Genomic DNA, 17,707 nt, shown 5'->3' with positions numbered 1-17,707 from the left:
CCCTCTCCAGGAGTAGATTCGGACACTAGGCATTCAGAGGGCATACATGAGATTGGTTTCATTTCTTTTGAAAAAAGTCCTATAAATAGTATCCAAGCCCAACAGGAATGCTTCCAATATCCTCACAGGCTGCACCCAAAAGCAGGTGGTGTGACTTTTAATAAGCTACCGTCTCATAGCTTCATTCAATATGTTTGTAAAAAGATAATTAGAACCAAATACTTTCTAGGGTCCTCCCAGACACAGACCTTCTATCATTCTAGAGAGGCAGCTGTGGGGCAGGGAGTGTTCACTGATTTTAGAGCGACAAGAACTGGGTTTATTTGGATGTCCGGCACCCTCCTTGCAGCCTGGTTATGGGGTCAGCCTCTATCATTTCCTGCTTGTCTTCTGCTGACCTCAATTGCCTGGAAGACAATTGTTCAACCTGAATATCATCTGCAAATACAAAGACCATCCCTCTTAAATGCTTAAGTGTACAATATATTACTATTGCCTATATGTACAATGTTAGACTGCAGAACTGTAGCGCATATTCATCTTGCTTGACTGAAACTTATATGCTCATTGATTAGAGACTTTCTATTTTTCCCCTTCCCCTACTGCCAGGTAACCACCATTCCACTCTGATTCTATGACTATTTTAGACACCTAATGTCAGTGGAATCATACAATACTTGTTTTTTTTGGGTCCGGCTTATTTCACTTAATATCATCAAGGTTCATCCATGTTGCTGAATGTTCTAGAATTCCCTTCTTTTTAAAGGCTGACTAGTATTCCATTGTATGTATGTGATATATACATATCACATTTTCACATGTATGTGATATATACATCACATTTTCTTTATCCACTCATCTTTCAATGAACATTTAAGTTCTTTTCATATCTTGCCTATCATGACTAGAGCTGCAGTGAACATGGGAGTGTAAAATATCTCTTCCAGATCCTGATTTCAATTCCTTTGGATAAATATCCAGAAGTGAGATTTGCTGAATTATGCAGTGCTTCCATTTTTTAAGTTTTTGAGAAACCTCATACTCTTCTTCCACAATGGCTACAACACTTTGTATTCCCACCAACAGTGTGTATGGAGCTACCTAAGAATTCAAAATCAAAGTCTCAATTTCTAAATTCTTTATCGTCCTGTTTTATGGTCGTAGGTTTTACTCTTTGGATACGAGACTTACACTCATGTCCAATACTGACTCATTGTATTTTGGCTGAAAAGGAGCTTGAAAGGATGTATCTGATTTATAGTATTCTCTCCCTTCTCTGCATTTTTGGAATTGTTTTGCTAACCACTATGATCCACGTCAAGCCTTTTCTTTTCATCCGAAACACAATCTCTTTACGTTTTTGCACTACTAGCTGTTAGTAATCTCATCTACCTTGTTGACATTGATAACAAGTATATTTACAACACTGACTCCCAAGTCTCTAAACGGGTCTCTCACTTGAGCTCCAGTCTCAAATAAAAATGTGTTCAGTGCACATGCCTTTGGGTCTCCTGTAAGCACTAAAACCATACCTACTTAAATATGAAGTTCTCCTCTTCTCTGCCAATCACACTTCTCCCCCAGTTCTCCCCCTTGGGCACCACTCAGTCATCAAAATCAGAGGCCTTGGAATTCCTCCTGCATTCCCTCATGGCTCACTTGTCATTAATAATCAAGTTCCTGTTTATGCTTTCTTCAAAGATTTCTCGAATTCATCACCTTCCCCAAGCCCCACTGTCACTTCCTTACTTCAGGCCACTATTATTTCTCGCCTAGATCACTGCAATAGATATCCAAGAAGTGACTCTGCTTAGGTAGGTAATAGACATCTCAAATTTAACGTATCTAAAATAGAAATCTCCTCTTATCCCCAGCTCTCCAAATTGGTCCTCTCATGATTGGTCACATCCCTGCTAATAGTATTATTACCAGCTTGATCAAGCCAAAAACCTGGAGCCATTCTTTATCCCTCTTTTAGCCACCCACATCCAACCTATCAGTATTCACTGTCATTTCTTTCTCAAAAATACATCCTAAATCTGATAGTGTGTCATTACTTCCATGGAAACTACCCCATTCTAGACCACTTCATTTTTCTCCTGGCTTCCTTTAATAACTCTGGAAATGTTCTCTCCACTTCCACTTTCTTTCTGCTAGAACCCTTCCCAAGCTAGAGTGCTTAAAAAAAAAATCATTTCATTTCCTTGAATAAAATTCTGCAGTGATTTTCTATTGTGCTCATCAGATGATTGAAACTCTTTACTACAGTCTATATGGCTCCACATAATCTAGGCACTGCCTACATATTCACCCTTGTTCACTCTGCTCCAGTCCTGCTGACTTTCTTTCTGTTTTTTTCAATCCACCAAGCTTATTCTGTTTTAGGGCCTTTGTACTTGCCATTCCTTCTTCTGTCAGATTTGCTCGTGACACTCATTCCTTCACATCACTCATGATTCAGTTCAAATATCAGCTCCTGAGAGAGATCTTCCCTTACCCACTCTACCTAAAGTGGTATCCCAGTATTTAATTCTATCTTTACTTATGGATAATGACCAACTGGAAAAAAAGAAAAGAAAAACATGAGCCTACTGAAGCAGATTATTTATAATTTGAAAAACCAGTTAAAAAGTTAAAAATAGAGATGCCTGGGTGGCTCAGCAGTTGAGTGTCTGCCTTTGGCTCAGGGCATGATCCTGGGATCCAGGATCGAGTCCCACATCAGGCTCCTTGCATGGAGCCTGCTTTTCCCTCTGCCCGTCTCTGCCTCTCTCTCTCTCTCTTTCTCTCTCTTTCATGAATAAATAAAATCTTAAAAAAAGTTGAACATAAAAATGTGCAAAATTCATAGGCAGAATTCAAAAGTGCATATACTTCATGGCAGTGTAACAGTGTATATGATATAATTATGAATGCAGACTGAGTATGTGTACTGGAGGGTTCAAGTTGGTGAAAAGAGGACAAGAAGCAGCATCAGCTAGTCTGAAGGGCATAGAAGAAGTAGGAAATTTTCTTTTCTAGATAAGTTCCCAAAGCTGAAGTAGACTGGATTTCATTTCTTTTTTCTCTCCAGTTTCAGGGGGAAAAAAAAGAGGGAAGAAACCTTTCTCCCTCTGCTTGTCTGAACTGTTTGGAAGACATGATCTGACTGCCCAACCCAATAGCCACTTCTGGAAATATGATGTGACTAGAGTTGCATTGTAGGGTTTCAACAGGAGGGAAAACAAAGGCACAGTTGCCATGCTTTTCTTTAGTCTTCTGACATTTAATTACGAAAATTTTTAAACATACAGAAAAATGGAAAAGCTTCTCTTAAGATCATATTTCTCACTACTTCAGATGGAGCCAAGTGGTCTCAAAATTCCCCAACTACTGAGTGACACCAGTATTTTCCAAACCTGAGCAAAGGTCTGGACCTGAGCAAAGGTCTGGACCATCGTATGATCAGTTTTGACATTTTGGTTACCTTGTTAGTGTAATTCTACCTATAGTTAGTTAGTCAATGCTTCCTGCTATATAAAACTTGACTGTTTCCTTTAATTAATTAATTTAAAATTTTATTTTATTGTAGTAAGGTTAGTTAACATGAATCTACCCTTTTAGCAAATCTACCCTTTTAGCAAATTCATAGCAGAATACTGGCACAACAATACAGTAGTATTGTTTAGGATGGGTACCATATTGCACAACTGATCCCTAGAACTCACCAGGGGCTGAGGGCGGGGGAGTGGAGAGTTGATAAACAGCTGCTTTGCTTCTGATGGTTTATGAAGCTCTGAATTATTTCACCTTTAAGTTACATCCCTGAAGTATGTAGATCTTCTCCAGAGATCTACACGTGTGTCTGTCCTTTACACAGGCCCTCTATTAAAGCGTACTGATTATGGTGTCATTCTGAGTACTAAACTGTACTGTGTCATACTACTTATGCAAATTCTGAAGTCAAATGTCAAAAAAAAAATCTAAAGTAGTGACATCTTAGCCTTGGTGTTTACATTTCTATCAGCAAATACAAATTAAAAGTTCAGCCCTATATGCCATCTTATAGGCAAATCTTTTATTTTTCACACAGAACAAAGATCTTCCTTTGACATTATTTTATGAGTTATAATGTTATAGTTGAAAACTTACTAGTTGAAAGAGTATGATGCCTAAGTTACACTGTACTAGATCCTACTGTGTGGATACTGGACCCAATGTGATACTCTTTGGAGAGAAAAGAAAAAAAATGCAATGTGACCCCAGGCATCTGTTTGCTTTATCTATTTCTGCCAACAATCACTATACCTAACTGAAAAACAAGAGGTAATGGAATCCATCTTTCAGGCCATTTAGTTTTGTTTGTTTGATTTTTAAAATCTCTCAAAGACTCTGACTACTGCCAACTTAAAATGCTTTCTGAAAAGTTCAGTGAAATTCAAATACTGCAATTATAATCAGAACACTAAGAAAAGGACATTACTGGTACTTGAACGTGGAACCAGGAACTAATCCAGTTGTGTTAGGAAGTTGTTACTTAAAGACTTCTGCTATAAAGTTAAAAAGTATTCAATTGGTTCTCTGTCTTTCAATTTTCTTCCTCATATGGAGGAGGAAAATGATTTTTTCTTATTTTCTTAACAAATGCCAGAAAGTTAATTTTTAGTAGTGAATTTACATTTTACTTTTCAAAAAATATTCTGCACATTGGCATCAGGTTAAATAAAGAACAAAGATGCTAACTCTTCCATTTATTCAAAAATCAAAAATATCATAATATTCCAGTCATGGAATGAGTAAGTCACAAGGATAAAAGGTACAGCATAGCAACTATAGTCAACGGTATTGCAATAACATTGACAGATGGTACTGACAGTTTTGGTAAACACAGCATAACATATACACTTGTTGAATCATTATGTTGCCCCCCTGGAACTAATGTAATACTGTGTGTCAACTATACTTCAATAAAAAACATTTAAAAATCATAATAAATTATATAGTCATAACTTTTTGCATGTTTGGTACTTTCGGCCAAAAATTGTTTTAGATAAATCACTGTAATGATTTTTAATGTCATTTATTAATATTTTAAAAACTATAATTACATATGAATTAAGTAGAAGTTACATATTTTTAATATGATGCATTTATTTTAACCTTATAGAAGTAGTGCTACACACATGTTGATTAAGGATACTTTGAATGCTATCGCTTGACTTTTCATAAATGTCCTAAAAATTCCCAGGAAGTCAATGCACATCTGTCCCACTGGCACACAATGACCACTACTGTTCACTGCTGACATGGCCTGGCTAGCTGCAAACACGAGGAAGGCATGCAAACACTTGTTCGGTTCGCTTTGCAATAAAAAAAATAATCAAACATTCCTTGACAAAATGGAGAAATCGTCACTCATATCCTATTATTTTCTAAAACTTAGAGGCCCCTATATTAATGGCAAATGAGTTACTGATAAACGTGTTTGATTGCAATTAAAAGAGATGCAACAAAGAATTGCACTAAACGTATGAGATAAATGTGAATGAAACCCTGTAATCTCTTCTCAGTCCAGTCCCCAAATCACTTCTAAATGTTGACTCCCATTTCCATGAGCACATAGGCAAGCAGGATAGAAATGCTGTATGCAAATAATTTTCCTTGTACTTACATACATATTTTAAAAATCATAGCAGAATACTGAAAATCGACAGTGTAATGACAGAATTACAAAAAAAAAAAAAGGAGAGAGAGAGAGAGTGATTTTTGTTCTTTGTTTATAATGCTGCAGTGACACTGAAAAGGTAATATTCATTATCTCTTCAGGCAAATAGGCTTATTCCAGGGCAATCAAGATTCATCAATCATGGATCTAAAGGCAAAATTCAGAAAATACCATTGAATCCTCTATTTCCCCTCAATAATCAAATCAAATATATATATTTTTTTATATCCTTGAGATTTCTCCACATCTCAAATATAACTTTGGTGCTTTGCCCTTGACACAGAGTAGCAAATAATAAATATTCTTTTAATAGTTCTCCAATAAATGAATGAATAAATGAATGACTTTACTTCCAAATTGAATTAGAATGCAGAAATTTACATGCAGAATTAATAGGGTTTTCAGTATAATTTATGGATAAGGAAAGGTTACAGCTCTGGGGTTGGATGGAGAGAATTCTTTGTGCTTTTTCAGAGGCACAGTCATGAGTGTTCATCCCCTTCTCATGTATTTCCATTTCTCTGGTTTTCTCCTGTTCTATCTTTGTGATTCTCTCCCATCATTCTTAGGGACCTCTTTCCTCATGAAACTCACAGGGACATTTTCTGTGTCTGATGGTTTAACAAAGCCACTTGCTCCTTCGTTTGTTGAACCAATACTTCCTGAGAGTCTGCTTCTTCCAGGCCCTGGGGGAGGCACCAGGGGCAAAACAGAACCACAAGGGCACCTTCTGTCTTTGTTTTCACTACATTATTCAATTTCATTAAAACCTAGCTTAGAAATGAAGCAAACAGAACCTGCAAAGACATCAGTCTCCAAAAAAGGCATTCCAGAATGAGGCATGTTGCTGAGAAAGGCTCACTCTGCAGGGCTCCATAGCCATGTACTCCATTAATTTCTATTGTAATACACATGTCTGGCAAATGCATCGTTTCTAGCATTTTATTTACAATTTTTTATATTGTTCATATTTTGAAATGATAATACTTTAAATATACTTGGTTAAGTATATTTATATGTTAAGTATATTTAATATGATTAAATTAATCTCATCTATTTCTTTTTAGTTTTTAAAAGGTGGCTACTCAAAAATTTAAATTTACACATATACTTTGCATTATATTTCTAATGGTTTGCTGGTCTAGAGGAAGGTAAGAGGGAAGAGGAAAAAAATACCAAATAAGCAAACAAATTATTATGAAATTTAATGTGGTGTTTTGTTTGTCTCAATGTATCAGTGAAACCTAGAGCTGTATGTTCTCGGAGAAGGCATGGGTAGAATTGCATTCCAGGGACCTTTTTAAGGAAGAAAGGATCACATTTGGCTGAGAAATACAGTTGTTTCTGTGCAGTGAGAAATATATTAGAGATTTATAGTCATGCTAATAACTAGGGCATAGTGAAGATGTGTAAGCAAATATAGACAAGCAAGCAGAGATAGCATTCAAGAGACATTCTGAGAGGTTTCTAATAAGGCAAAGATGTTTAAACAAAGGCATGGACTGTTAGAGCCACCCTCTCCTGTAAATAGTTCAAATGGAAGCCAAGACACCCATGATATCATTGAACAAAATTTAAATATGCTATCATGAATTAATGTATTAATTCACGGCCATTCATTAGCCCCTCAGTATGAATTAGTTGGTCAGGTTATGCAGCTGCTTCTGAGAGTCCCCTGGTGCTTGATATTCCTCACACTGTGTAACCCCCCTGACCCCCTGCTTTGCTAAGTAAGGCTCCACCCCTTTCAGAATTCCTCCACTCAAGTCATAACCTCATTTATGGGGTGAGCAGACTTCAGGGCCTTCTTGTTTCCTTACAGTCTCATGGCTTCCCTCCTACCCTGCCAATCCTCTTATCTGGGAATTTGCAGTGAAATAATAGGACAGTTTATGTGATCGATTCCTGTATTGCTCAGCTCAAATGACTTACATTCACTTTAGAAGGTTTTCAGTTACACAGCGTACAAGTATATCATTTACAGTTGATTAAAATGTTTGTGGTCATTTCTATGAAAAGAAAAAAAAAGTTGGGCATTTGTTCCTTGGTTAGAAATACAAGTTCATTGTTTTCTCTGTGGGAAAATCAGGCACGACTTAAGACTCCTTTCACAAGAAAGCCTGAGGATCAGCTATCTTCAATTTCTGTGGGCATTTTTAATCCTTTGTTAGTAGAAGTGCCATTTTTAGCAATCAAAATACGCACTTACCTAGAATGCTTCATTCCCAATTCGCGTCAGATTAAAATTTAATTACTATGACATTGACTAATATATATATACACATAGAATGCCCTTTGATGCAACTTCCACAGTACATTCAAACTAGCATGAGCCTAACTTTGTGGGGACCTGCTTTGGTCTGTGCTGCCTGAACGAGATCTATCAGATCTGAAAGTCCATTTGTATTTGTGTTACTTTCCATTTTAATTGGGAATTCCTTATAGCTTTTTTCTTTTTTAAAACAGAATATTTAATTTAAGATGTAAGCTTGAAATAATTTTTGACTAACAAATTTACCAAACTTTTTCATTTCTTCACCCCAGTGAAAGCAACATATATATGTCCTGTGAGAATCAACTCAGGTAAGTTTCTTTTTCAGTTATACCAGGAGGTATGCTGCTTTAGGCTGAAATCTATTATGATGCCCCTAAATAGAATACTTCTCCCTTGCCACCTAGAGAAACCATTTTCAAGTCTCAACTGTGTGCAAATAAACCCTGCCCCAGATGCCATAATAGCAACCCAGATTAAACACATGGAGAGAAGTTCGGGGGTATGTTTTCATATTTGCACTTTGTGTGGTCAGACATGGTGATTTCTCCTCCATTAACTACTTACCATTTCAGATTTGTTTAGTTTGCATCAAGGCACTGTTTTAAATGCAGTGCTATACAATGGCATTTAAGGTATTTTCGAAATAATGTGGCACAGCTGTGTTGTTATTCATTCTCTATCATAAATTTGACTGGCTGGAAAATGAAGTTTGTTTAAAAATAACCTCTTCAGGACTTCTTTTAATGAACAGTCTGTATGTAAGTCTTCCATTTTGTGGGTGGAAAAATGCATCTAAGATACTTTATTTTGCTCAATAATAAATATTGTTGTGAAACCATAAACCCAGAGAAAATTGGTTATTTTTTTAAAAACAGAATTCATTAACATAGTTCAGAGAGCCAGTTCTTCAGGAAAGCTATTTTAAAAAAGCAAACACACCAGAGATGGATTGCCTGGGAGGCCGAGGCAGAAAATTGGTACCTTAGAACTGGAAGATAGATAAATATGAGCCTTCATTTACACCAACCTGGGCCATCTGGGGATAGAAGATGAGGAAAGAATATTTCACTTATCTTTTCAGTAAAAGCCCTGAGGCCTGTATTGGGCTGGATGTGGGCTACAGGTCTGGATTCAAGTCTCAACTCTTGCTCTCTTTTCGCTAACCTGTGACCTTGGCCAGATCACACATGCAGGGCAGCAGGAACTGCTTTGACTTTGCTCTCACACGAACCCAGATCCAGCCATGCACTGTCAGTGTGTAACAACCTGCTCTCTGGGAACAAATGAATCAACCAACCCTGGCTTGTAATGTCTGTCAATGTCTGTGGTGTAAATACTCCCACCATGGCAAATTTAAGCTACGTACATGAGCTCACTGGATACTGAACTGGGAAGAAAAGTGGGCCACCATTCTTTCCAAATTATCTCCCAGATAGTACCAACTAGCTCCAGCAAATCACTGTCTCAATTCCATTTCTGGCCCCACCAGTTAATATGGGGGGCCAAAGGCAAGTTAATTGATTTCCTTACATTTCAGTTTTCTGATTTTTAAAATGTTGACCATAAACAAGCCTTACGAGCTCATTTGGAGGGTAAAATAGAAGGTACCAAGCCCAGAGCCAGAAATAGCAGGTCCTCAATAAACATCAATTTCCTAACTTGATGATTTCATGATTACGTCTCTGTCTCTCTGCCTTCCCCTTCACAGATAAACTCTCTGAGAGAACAGGTCTGCATTTGTGTTCATTTGTTTATAACTCCCTCATTCAACCCATTGTTATCTAGATTGCATTTATAGAACTCCTGAAAAATCATTTCTCCCTGGTGACTAACAGATTTTTCCTCCAATTCCAATGGATATTTTTCAGTGCCTATTTTATTTGATTTCTCTGTGCCATCTGTCATGGTTGACCAATCCTTCCTTCTTCTGAAGCAAGATGTACTATTCATCTCATTTCTTTGTCTGGAAACCTAGGAGTCATCCTCTTTTACCTCCTGTATCCAATCAGACAGGCCGATTCTATTTTGTATATATATCTTCTTTCTGTTTCCCTAGCTCCCTCTCTGATGCCACTGTCTTAGTAAAGACACCTCAGACCTTCGTCTTTTCATTCTTAAATAATTAAAGTGGCATACCAACCTGATTTCCCTGCCCCAATGAATTTCCTTTCCAATCCATACTTCCTCTGGAAGGATTTCTATAAAATGCAAATAGATCGGGTAAATCCTTGCACTTCATTAGCTTTCAACAACTACTGAATAAAGTCCCAACTAGGCATAGTGGCCTCTGTTGATTTTGGCTCATGCCAACTTTTCTGGCCGCGTGTCCTGCCTCTTGTTTGCTTATAACTGTGCTCCGGTCTTATTAAACCACTGACTTCAATAGGCCAAGTTCTTTTCTTGTCTTTGTCTCTCTGGACAGCCAGCCCTTCCCCTTTTCTACCTGGTAAACTCTAATTTCTTTAAAGATCAACTCAAGTCACCCCTCCCTCCCTTCCATGAAGTCTTCTTTGACATCCTCATGACACCCAGTAATTCTCTAAAAGGCACTCTTCACACTGTATTATAATCATCTGTCCTTGCTTTTCTTCCCCAGCTGAAAGTAAACAAATTGAGTACATAAATGCTATATCTTATTCACCATCACATCTACAATATCAAGCACAAAGCCTGGACTACAAAAATGTTCAGCAAACCGAATATATCAACCTACAAATGCTTAGATTCCTTCTCTGCCCACTTTGTGGCACCAAATAAGATAGGGTCAAGACCAGCTTTTTTTTTTTTTAATTGAGATATAATTAGCACTCAACATTGTATTAGTTTCAGGTGCATAACATAATGATTTAATACTTATATACATTACAAAATGATCACCATAAATCTAGTTAACATCTGTCACCACCCATAGTTACAATTTTTTTTTTCTTATGATGAGAACTTTTAAGACCTACTCTGTAAGCAACTTTCAAATACTCAATATAAGATTGTTGAGTGAGCAGACATTTTGTAAGCTATAAACAAGTTAGGATGATACACATTTTCAGACTTGATTCTAACTGGAAAAATGATTCTCATTATTCTTAAATTATAGGCTTTTAAATAATGATAATTTACTCAGATGTATTTGTCCCAACATGATTTGCTTGCTAACTTCATAAGTTTAATGTTGGTCATTCATAATTATTTTTTTTAAAGATTTTGTTTATTTATTTATGAGACACACACACACACACACAGAGGCAGAGACACAGGCAGAGGGAGAAGCAGGTCCATGCAAGGAGCCCGACATGGGACTCGATCCTGGTCTCCAGGATCATGCCCTGGGCTGAAGGCAGCGCTAAACCACTGAGCCACCTGGGCTGCCCGGCCATCCATAGCTAAAACAAGAACAAATTAGGTCTTCTCATACTTATTTTTGAGGGTTTTTTTGTTGGTGTATAGGAACCAAGGCAAAAACCACTGCAAAAATAGTGATAGTATGGAGAAAAAATGCTATGTAAGAATCCACTTGAAAATTTGCATTTAATAAATGAGTAACACAAGAAAGTGAACATGCTATTAATATACAGATGGAAGAATTTATTAAGTCTTTAACTTAAAGAAGAAGAAGTCTTTAAATGACTGCATGTTAAATATGCATTAAAAGTTTTAAAACTGAGGTGCTTTTGATGTTTTAGGACATTTCAAAGGAGGGAAAATCAGAGTCAAAAAGTAAGCAAGGGACTAAGATCGCAAAGCAGATACTCTACCAATTGCTGAATTTTTGTTAATAAATTTCACTTTTTGAGTTGAGAAGAAATAACATTGTTCTTCTTTACCAGTAACGTTTTACAAATAATGCAAATGAATAAAATCTCTCCAACTTTAGGGATGATCTAATGTCATAAATGAAAAGTATGCAACTTCATTTTACAATACTCATTATCATCTCTACCTATACTCCATTCTATGGCCCACTGGGACTCTTCTTTACTTAATACTTAACTAGAGTTGAAAGTGTTCTCCTTCTTGGAAAAATCTGGAGCAATATATATTTAACAGATGGTGTCTCTATAGTCTACCTTAGAAAGCCTTCTAATTAGTATATCTTTTTCTAAATAATAACTTATGAAGCGCATTTCTCTATGAGAATTTTTCTTTGTATTTTTAAAAAGATTTTATTTATTCTGTATTTTTTTTAATATCAAGAGTTCCTTGATCCAAAAAGGGGTCTTTCTTCTGATACGTTAAAGTTCTTCAAATTCAATGGAGTTTTTATATAAAATCTGTGGAATACAGCTGGTCATTTTTTCTTGTTTTTCTGGTAAAGAAATTGGGTCCTTGAAAAATTTAAGGGCAAACAGATAATTGATGATATTGGGATGATGTTTTGCCTCTTTATAATCATATCATCATATATTTTTAATATTCTTTACCAACTCAAATAACCAAATTCAGCTTTGATATTGTTGGCCGTGTTGTATGAATTTGACACAGATTTCTGAGCTCAGTGTTGAGAGGCATATGCTTTGAATTATTTTTCCACAATGACTAAACTTACCAGGTTATTCATATTATCTTGTGACTTATTCCTAGCTTATCAAAAATAACATCATATTTGAAACTACAGCCAGGATGAAACAACTTTCTCCTCAAAAGAAGCTAAATTGACTATAGAGATATATTATTCTATTGTCTTAGCCCCATTGGCTATATGCTCTCCTGAGCAACTCAATCCAAACCAACTTAGCTTAAGCTTTGGAACATGATTCACTTAGTTATATAATGAAATGTGAACCATTTAGAACTGTGTGTGTGTGTGTGTGTGTGTGTGTGTGTATGTGTTCATGTTGATTGAGATACACAAAGTAGAGCCATTTCATTAAAGTAATAATAGTAAGTAGAATCATAGACACAAAGTTGGAAAACATCTTAGGAATGATCTCATCAATCTCTTCATGAATGTCTCATCACCATTCCTTACAGATGATGGCCTAACCTCTGTACACTTTTACCAACATAATCTCATTCTTTCCAGTCCCAGAGAGGTTTCCTTATTAGGAAGTTATTTCTTATCCTGAATAAAAACTTACCTCCATAACTTTCATCTTAGTCCAAGATTCTATAAACAAAGAATTAACCAATCTTATCAATCAAAAAGTGAGGGTCCTAGAAGTTCCTGTTTCAATGGGTCATATTTTTGTCTACACTATTTTTTTCTATATTCATTGGTTTCTATCATTAGTGCAACAAGATGTAGTAGATTGAAAGAGTCCAGAAACTAATACTGATCTCCCTAGCTGGGAGATGGGCCTGCTCTAAACAAGAGGGTGTGGAAGCATTGTCTAATTCAGCAGGTAGGACATAGAATCTGAGCAGAATGGACAACAAATGATAAAGAAGTCCTAGCAGGACAGTAGAAGGGATTCCCATGATAGTCTTGATATCTAAAGATGCATATATTCAGACTAGCATCATAAACTGGAGGTAGTGATATTTATGACTACACCGGCAAAAAATAGATCCCAATTTTAAAAACTCAAACTACCTTTACAAATACAGATTTTGTGAGGGCTGGATTTGTGTTCTTTGAAATAATAAGGGGTCTCGAAAACTTCTCCAATAATTTGAGCACTGTCCATTAGCTATCTTTGACTTCACTTTCTTATAGAAAGTTTCTTTCACTTTCTCATAAAAATCAGACACACTGACAAGCTGTGAATCAGTTGAGGTAGATTAACTCCATTAATAAAAGGAGTTTCCTCATAACCTTGGTGACTGGTGTTCCTTGCAAAGATCCCATTGCCTTAAAAAGATTTTGCGATTTTTGAAAAATATTTTATTAAGCTAGAAATTCAACACAGTACCAAAGTAACTCGCACTTTGATTTGAAAGAAAGGTTAAGATGATGAGATACTGGAAAGAATAAGGAGTCAAGGAACTAGAGTTCTTGTTTTGCCTTTGTCTCTAGCTCTCTGTGTCACCTTTGGTCACACAGAATATTGGAGTCCATGAGTAGAGAGGAAACTTAAAGAGGCATCTGGTTTACCACTGTGGCCAATTTAGCTTTCTCTCAAACTATAAAGTTTCTTTAAGGCAATACCTATAGGATCATAACAACAACCTTTTAGAAACAGTATAAATAATCTTTCCTCAAGGAGCAATTATGAAGGTAATCACATCTGTGAGGAAAACAGACATTTTCTTGCCTTCACACTTTTTTTGTATTAACGATCAGGCTTTTAAAGAATGCAAACAACATTTAAAAGGCAAGTCATACAGGTAGTACATTACTCAGTTGTCTGAGATGAATGATAAGGTTGGAAGGAAAAAAGGGACAGGGGAGTAGGTTGTTTATACATTTTTGATTAATTCAGATTCTTATCTATTGACTACATTGTTTGTAAACACACATTACAAACAAACAAATTTTGTCTTGCTACCAGACCAAAAAAAATGCAGTGAGAAGAAGATAGTGGTTGGGAACAATGTGTCTTTATGTTGGTAGTTCTTTCATGTTACAGAATAATGGGTTGGTAGATATTTGGGAAGGGTGGGGTGCACAGCTGTATATGCCAAATTAGAATTCTCTAGGATTACTGGCAATTTTAAGGCACTGGATGCTCGAAGATTGCCCTTATGCAAAGACTTACTCAGTAAATGAAATTTTATCCTACCACAGGACTTTCAGCTAAAAGCCAAGTCATAAAAATATGGAAATTTAAAGACTTATTTTTGTATTAGTCAGCATATATTAGCCCCTATGATGTACAATGGCACTGTGTTAAAACATCATTTGCTTCTGGATATATACTAGAAGTTAGGAATGGAATAATTCTTAAAACCTCTCCAAAATGTAAAGCTTCTTTTTGGTTAAGTAGTCAAAACTGTCCTGAAAACCACCAACTCTACAAGTGGTTTTAAGAAAAATAATTAAGATTCTCAGATATTTGGGAAAATAAAATGGTTGTCAACCGTTACAATCTATTTTTTTTTACAACCTGAAATTTTTTAAAAAAGATTTTATTTATTTATTCATGAGAGACACAGAGAGAGACAGAGAGAGAGTGGCAGAGACACAGGCAGAGGGAGAATCAGGCTCCATGCAGGGAGCTCAATGTGGAATTGGATCCCGGGACTCTAGGATCACGCCCTGGGCTGAAGGCTGCGCTAAACCACTGAACCACCCGGGCTGCCCTATAACTTGAAATTTTTAATGTTGGTGTTCTTAAAACTTACTTTTTAATGGGTAATGATGAAAAAAAATCACATTCTACCTCATCTTTCAAATAGAATGATACAATGAGAAGGACATGACTGATGTGAAAGTGAAAAAGCTAAACGTATTAACTTATTTTAATTAATTTAATATCAATCAACTGTAGGACCATAAACTATTACTACTTTTCTAATGTGAGTTTTGAATATTAAACTGCAAATAGATTCTTTTTTAAGATGAAAGTAAAGAAAGAAAATAATTGGAGCTAATTAGTCCAATTCTTACCTGGAGTTGCTTTTTGTTCTCTTTTCTTCTCCACTCTCCCTGAAATGAGAAGTGGCAGGTCAGTTGCAGAGTGGGTTCATTAGAACAAGATATAACTAAGAGGAAACCACAATTTATGGCAATTTCCAAATGCAATCACTCCTTCAGCTGTGTCCAACATGCTTCTAGAGATGACTGGGCACAGTTTAAAGGGCTGAAAAATGCTCTCAAATCAATTTATGTGAGTCAAAAGTAAATGAGGATGCATTAAATATGCTACTGGGTTTTAAAAATCTTGTTAGTAAGAGTCATTTATTCAACAATAAACTTACAAGGTACAAATCCCCACAGAATGAACTGTGGTGATAAACACCTGAATAAAATAAGACCAAGGCCTTTTACAACCTACTTGGGAAGATAAAGGACAGACAGTACAATATGAAATGGGATGTGCCCCAAAAGGTACAAAATGTTTAAAGAAGATGAGAGGACGAAGTGATCATTTTAAGAAATAAAGGGATGTCCACGAAGTTATAGAGAAAATGATATTTGATCTGGACCTTGAAAGATACATGTGATCTAGGAAATTTGAAGCAGGGAAAGTGTGGATTCTCATCAAAAGAAATAGTATGGGCTACGTCGGACAAGGCTATTTGAGTAAGAGCCATGTTTAGAGCTTGCTTTAGTAACTATAGTTTTGCATGGGGAGAGGGCTATCCCAGAGTTTAGGCAAGAGGTCACTGAGCACGGCAACAGGAGTAGGGAGGTAGGAAGGCAGAACTTAGAAGGCCCAGGGATTTACAAAATGTAAAGTTCAAGGAAAAAGGAAAAGTCAAGATGAATGGTTTTATAGGTGACTTTGGGCATGGTGATACAATTTGGGGGAAGTGGTAAAATGTGATGGGGGCATGGAGATGACGAGTTCGGTTTTAGACTTAACTGAGTTTGAGGTGTTACAGGACAGGAGCTTGGGAGAAAGAACTGAATTGAAATTACAATGCGGTAAAAGTCCATCTTGAGAAGATGGCAGGGGCTGAAGCGGGGAATAGGAACACAAAGGCAGGTGGCACACAAGACTGGGCTGAGGAGAGTGACCAAGAGAACAAAAGTGCTACTTCTATTTTGTGATGTAGGACATTAGAAGGCAGAGAAGCAGAGATCCACAGAGATCCACAGAGCATGGAGTTGTGGGCCACAGATAATTTTAGGAAGTATGGTGGGGACCCACAGCATCTGACTCTTCTGGGTTCACTTGGTTTTTGCTAGATTGAGAGAGAGCAGGTTTAGCAGAACAGGGGCGGGAAACACAAGAGACACTGTGAAAGCCTGAAGAGTAGTGAGTGGTGAGGAAGATGAGGTTGAGGAAGTGGCTTCTTGCTCATGAAATCTGGCAGTTTGTAAATGAATGAGACAGGGCAATAGCCCGAGCAGGAGCAAACCCCACATTTCTGGTGGGGCCCATTTCTACCTGCCACTTCAGTGTGGTTACAGGTTTAGGTAAGACACTGTACCAGGGTGCTGGTGTGTGGAAACACCATGGTGGAGGTGAGAGCTTTGGTTTCATGATGGCACCCTTCTGGCCACCTTGTTCTAGTCAGCTTTCAACGTTTCACAGATGCAGCTAATTACTGAGAGTTTATGCACCACATGCCAGCTGCATGTAAAATTTATCCAAGTTTTTCTACTAGATCTTCTGGTCTTTTAAAATCATAAAATATATGGTGGAGAATGTATCAGTTTTTCTCATGCAGCCACCAAAAGTATAGAATGCACTGGCATCTACTTAATTGATGCAAGTGGCATCTTTTTTTTTGTAATAATAAATTTATTTTTTATTGGTGTTCAATTTGCCAACATACAGAATAACACCCAGTGCTCATCCCGTCAAGTGCCCCCCTCAGTGCCTGCCACCCAGTCACCCCCACCCCCCATCCTCCTCCCCTTCCACCACCCCTAGTTCATTTCCCAGAGTTAGGAATCTTCCATGTTCTGTCTCCCTTTCTGATATTTCCTACCCATTTCTTCTCCCTTCCCCTCTATTCCCTTTCACTATTATTTATATTCCCCAAATGAATGAGACCATATAATGTTTGTCCTTCTCCGATTGACTTATTTCACTCAGCATAACACCCTCCAGTTCCATCCACGTCGAAGCAAATGGTGGGTATTTGTCATTTTAATGGCTGAGTAATATTCCACTGTATACATAAACCACATCTTCTTTATCCATTCATCTTTCGATGGACATCAAGGCTCCTTCCAC

At 36.9% G+C, this 17,707-nt stretch overlaps 1 protein-coding gene across 3 annotated transcripts in view; it reads right to left on the bottom strand.

Moving 5' to 3' along the window:
- Positions 1 to 17,707, bottom strand: part of CHST9 (carbohydrate sulfotransferase 9) — a 241,856-nt gene that overhangs the window by 118,228 nt on the left and 105,921 nt on the right. For 2 of the 3 annotated variants that reach the window (XM_025429254.3, XM_025429256.3), the window contains one exon: positions 15,466 to 15,504. The exons of the other annotated variant lie outside the window; for it this stretch is intronic. In XM_025429254.3, coding sequence (XP_025285039.1) covers positions 15,466 to 15,504 — 39 coding nt within the window. The remainder of the gene's footprint in view (positions 1 to 15,465; positions 15,505 to 17,707) is intronic. 3 annotated transcript variants of the gene reach the window in all.

Source organism: Canis lupus, chromosome 7 (assembly GCF_003254725.2).
Source record: "Canis lupus dingo isolate Sandy chromosome 7, ASM325472v2, whole genome shotgun sequence".
Lineage (NCBI taxonomy): Eukaryota > Metazoa > Chordata > Mammalia > Carnivora > Canidae > Canis > Canis lupus.
This window is presented reverse-complemented; position numbering and strand designations above follow the sequence as displayed.